Raw genomic sequence first — 4,672 nt, 5'->3', positions numbered from 1 at the left:
ACACACACACACATATATATATATATATATATATATATATATATATATATATATTATAAGATAATTGCAAAAATCTTAACTTTTTTATATGAGTTTTTATATGAGTTAAATATTCAAGATATATAAAGTTTCATTGTTATAGAAGGAAAATAATATTATATTTTTAGTCGAAATGTATATATATTTTATTTTTTTTTAAATTGACATTTATATCCCTCAATAGAACAAAAATTGCATGGTTAAATAAACAAAATATTTCTGATTGAAATTTTCAACATTGTTTATATTTTTATGTATAAAAATTTATAATTACAAGCATACATATTAACCAGCTTTGCTCATCAGTTGTTCTTTTAATTTATGTTAATAAAATATATTGTTTCCTTATTTTATTAAACATTTAATTTTTGCAATGAAACTTATAATTGCATTTTAAATACTTAAAGAACTTATACAAAAAAAGTTAAAAAGTTAAAGTTTAAATTAATTTTGTCATTATATGCTTTACAAATTTTAGTATTGTATAGAATATAGTATTGTATAGAATAAGAAAATAATAACAAATAAAGTAAATAAGTTATAAAACTGTGTTTAATAAAAAATAAAATGCTGGAAATACAACTTAATTCATGTATATAGCTTATTTAAAATATAAATATTAATACATTTATAAAAATATAATATAATCTTAATGTTAATACTTTTAATATTAAATTAAAATTGAACATTACGCGCATGTAAGATTGCAGAGATGAATTTTATGCAGAGATATATTTGATGCACAATTTGTGAATGTAGCACGTTTATATGAACCAAGTATCGATTTATCATCTGGAGTTGAAAAGTGGATGTATTACCCTCAGAAAAATGGAAGTATTACCTTCAGAAAAGTGGACGTATTACCCTCAGAACATATAGTTTACTTCCACTTTGTCTGGGGGCAGTAGTGCGTGGCAGCATTTTGCGATTACAGGTTTTGTGCCGGCATGTCTTCTTTCAGGTTCTTTTCTAGAATCAATCGCTCGGTGAGCAGACTACATTCCAAAACCCATTAAAAAAGATGTTGCATTGTTTTAGTCAGTGAGTGTACATATGAATCGTACCACGTACCGCGTACAGCACTATATAATCACACCCCATGATTGTAGAAATGCGTTATTGCTAACATCCCATTCTTTTGTGATCTGGCTGTATCGTCCTATTATTTTCTATGGAGATGAGAACCAATAAGTGAAAAAGAAAAAAGAAGTCCTACTATTTTATTGCATACTGCAGATTCTATTGTAAATGAACCTTAAATCAGATAACAAGATGAATAACGATGTGGAAATCAAGATCTTGCTCACGTAATTTTTATGTTCATTATCTGATATTATTTCTTATTAAAAGAAACTTAAGCGAATTAGGTTAGGTTAGGTTAGGTTAAGTTAGCATAAAGTTGAAATTAAGAATTATTTGATTGTATTAACCAATCGAAAAAAATTAGTAAAAAATTAGAAAATAAATATAAAATAGAATCGTCATTTTTTACGCACGATGTTCTATTTTTATTTTTACAATTTATTTTTATCTTGTTGAAAAAAGTCGTTTGGTTTTTTAGGTTATGAAAATAAAGGATTTATATTAAATGCCCTTGTTACTCAAGGTGCTGCTGAGGTTGACGATCCTCGCGTTTTTTTTGGTAGCCCTATATTGTTATCAGACGTCTGATGGAAGACGCTGGATTGTATTCAACTTGCAAACAAAAAATGCGAGCCTGGCAAAGGCTCCTTCAGCAGTGACTGTTTATTCTGTTAATTATTTATCTTCAACAGCGCGCATTTTGCCACGAAATCAGACAAATTATAACATATGGTGTATTTTTACCAAAGTTGCCTCAAACTCGCCCATAAGACGGAAATTTCAAGTGTTCACAGAATCTTTGCTCAGATTCGCTTCTATAAACATTACTTTTCATGTGATAAGTGATGATAACAGTCAAAACATAGCTGAAAATGTTATAAAAAATGTTATGATCAGCACTGGAAAATTTATGAAAGTATGTCCTTGTATGTTTTGTATCTTATTTTTAATGAATCAAAATATCAAATATGTTCTCTTACATATATAACATTGCTATTAAAGTGTTTTTAATATCTTGAATACAAAAAAATATTAAGGAAATATGTGTATTGTGTTATATAAAAAATTTAAATTATATACATATATACTTATTTATTTATTGATATTATGTCTTAAAATATTGTACATGAAATTATTATTTAAGAGATACTATTTATACTGCCTTCATTTCATTCTTTTTTTTATTTATTTGGAACTTGAAATATTGAAACCTTTATTTATTCTCAGGTATTTTATTACAATGTACACAAATTAGCTGCAAAATTGGAGGATATTGTGTCAGTTATGTCGCCACATTTTAGTAGTAAACCAGGAACATATTACTCAGATGCATTGTTCTTCATTTCGCTCGGTTTGCACAGAATTGCACCCAATTCTCAAAAACTTGCCATAATGTTTGATGCAGATACAAAATTTCGTAGAGATGTGAAGGACTTGTTCGAAGAATTTAACAAGTTTGGAAAAGAAGCTTTGTTTGGTTTGGCTCCAGAGCTCACGCCAGTTTACCGACATGTTTTGTATTTATATCGTAATAAACATCCAACGACAATGTTTGGAGAACCCCAACATAAAGGTGGATATCCTGGTTATAATAGTGGGATAGTGCTTTTAAATTTGGAAAGATTACGGAAATCACGTGTGTATAATGAGTTTATCAATAAAGATAGTGTGGATGATATGACGAAGAAATATCACTTCAAGGTAAGATTGGACAATATCACAACTTATAAAAACTGTATAATCGTAAAACAGTTTGTGAAATGTAAATGAAATAAACATTTGAAATATTATATGTTATATGTTAACTCAGTGTGAGCTAGGTATATCCACACTCGACACATTAATCTCTTTAATGTTTAAAATTACTATTAATTTGATTAAAATTTTAATAAACATAATTTTCTTATAATTCTGAATATTTTATTTGTAATTTTTATTTAGCGGGAGATCGGTTGTGTCTTATGATGTACTTTTAGATTTAAGTACTTTTAGGTACTTTACCATCTAACTCATACCGGGTTAAAATATGATATAAATTCTTTAGATCATATCTCATCAAGATATGATCTAGAGAAAAAAAAATATGATTGTAATAACCTAGATAGCGAAGCTTGCGAAGACAGACTTTGAACACAACATGCTATCAATTTTTGATGCAGAAAACTAACAAATTCCACAGTTTGCACTATCTGACAGAAAACTGTCAGAAATAGGACAAAGCCTGATTGTATTTTAACAGCAGATTAATGACAGAAACAGCAAGATTTTGCAATTCCTGTTTGGTTTCTGTTGCCAGTCGTTAGATTCCCGGCGTACAAATTCTGTTCATTTTTTGCCATCAATCTGCTGGCAAATCAGCAGGATCTATCGACAGATCTATAGCCAAATGCAGATACAGATGGTTATGGTTTTTATACTGAGAATCTGATCAAATTTAGTACCAGTTTGTTCACAAACTGCTAACATTTTGCTATCAGGATAAATGAAGACTATAGAATGTGTGTGTGTGTATATAGAAGTATGTAGACCTATTGTTATAAAATATAAACTATATTATGTATTTTTAAATTGTATGTGTAATATATAGAGATGTTTTATTTGAATCATAGATAATTTTGAGTCGATTTTTTCTTAACATAAAAATTCATAGAGAATTATTTTACTTATTACAACTAAATTCTTTGTATAATTATGTTTGCAATTAAGTTAAATCTCAAATTAATTTTTATAGAAATGGAGTTGAGTGTAACTTAAAATGATTTTACTCATTACTTAACAATATTTGATACTTAATATTTAAAAAACATATCTAAATTTCTCATTACAAAATTAAATTTAGAGAAGAACATATTCTAGTCAATTTTAATGATATCTAGTTTTTTTTATTTAAATTTAATTTAATCTTAAAGAAAAATATATATGTATGGTATGTGCGCGTGTGCGTGCGTGCATGTGTGTGTATGTGCGTGCGTGCGTGCGTGCGTGCGTGCGTGCGTGTGTGTGCATTTATACCCAGATAGCAAAATGCTAGCAGTACACTGGCAGTATGCCAATAAACTCGGTCATGATGATGCAGTAGATTTCTCAATTCACTACTTCTTCATTAAACTTAACAACAGTTGTCAATGTAAAACAATAAGAATGCAACAAAAATTGAGCATTGTCTGCTACAATGGAAACGCAGCAAAGCTATCATATTAACAATTTATCATACAACTTATCATATCAAAAATTGATATAAAAATACAGCAAAAATCGGATATATAGCTTGCCGTCACGATGTGATGAAAAAACTCGATATAAACTATGTATCTTATCATCTGTTAAAGACAAAAACACAGCAGAAATTGTACTCAAATACTCAATTACATGTAATCATAAAAATATAGTACAATTTCAGCAAGAAATTGTGTTCAAAATTCAAATAATAGATTAATATAATGAAATTTATTAGTTTATATTTTAAGTTAAAGAAAGGAATATGTACAATTTATACATGTGTATACATTATATATATATATATATATATATATATATATATATATATATA

The 4,672-nt window shown here is 27.6% G+C and overlaps 1 protein-coding gene across 1 annotated transcript in view; it reads left to right on the top strand.

Annotated features, from left to right (window-relative positions):
- Nucleotides 1–1,627: 1,627 nt before the first annotated feature.
- The window catches only part of LOC105620818 (xyloside xylosyltransferase 1), a 41,306-nt gene continuing 38,261 nt past the window's right edge, over nt 1,628–4,672 (top strand). The window contains exons 1-2 of the mRNA XM_012202299.1: nt 1,628–2,038; nt 2,350–2,823. Coding sequence (XP_012057689.1) covers nt 1,628–2,038; nt 2,350–2,823 — 885 coding nt within the window. The remainder of the gene's footprint in view (nt 2,039–2,349; nt 2,824–4,672) is intronic.

This window comes from Atta cephalotes (genome assembly GCF_000143395.1).
Source record: "Atta cephalotes unplaced genomic scaffold scaffold00029, whole genome shotgun sequence".
NCBI classification, from domain to species: domain Eukaryota; kingdom Metazoa; phylum Arthropoda; class Insecta; order Hymenoptera; family Formicidae; genus Atta; species Atta cephalotes.
This window is presented reverse-complemented; position numbering and strand designations above follow the sequence as displayed.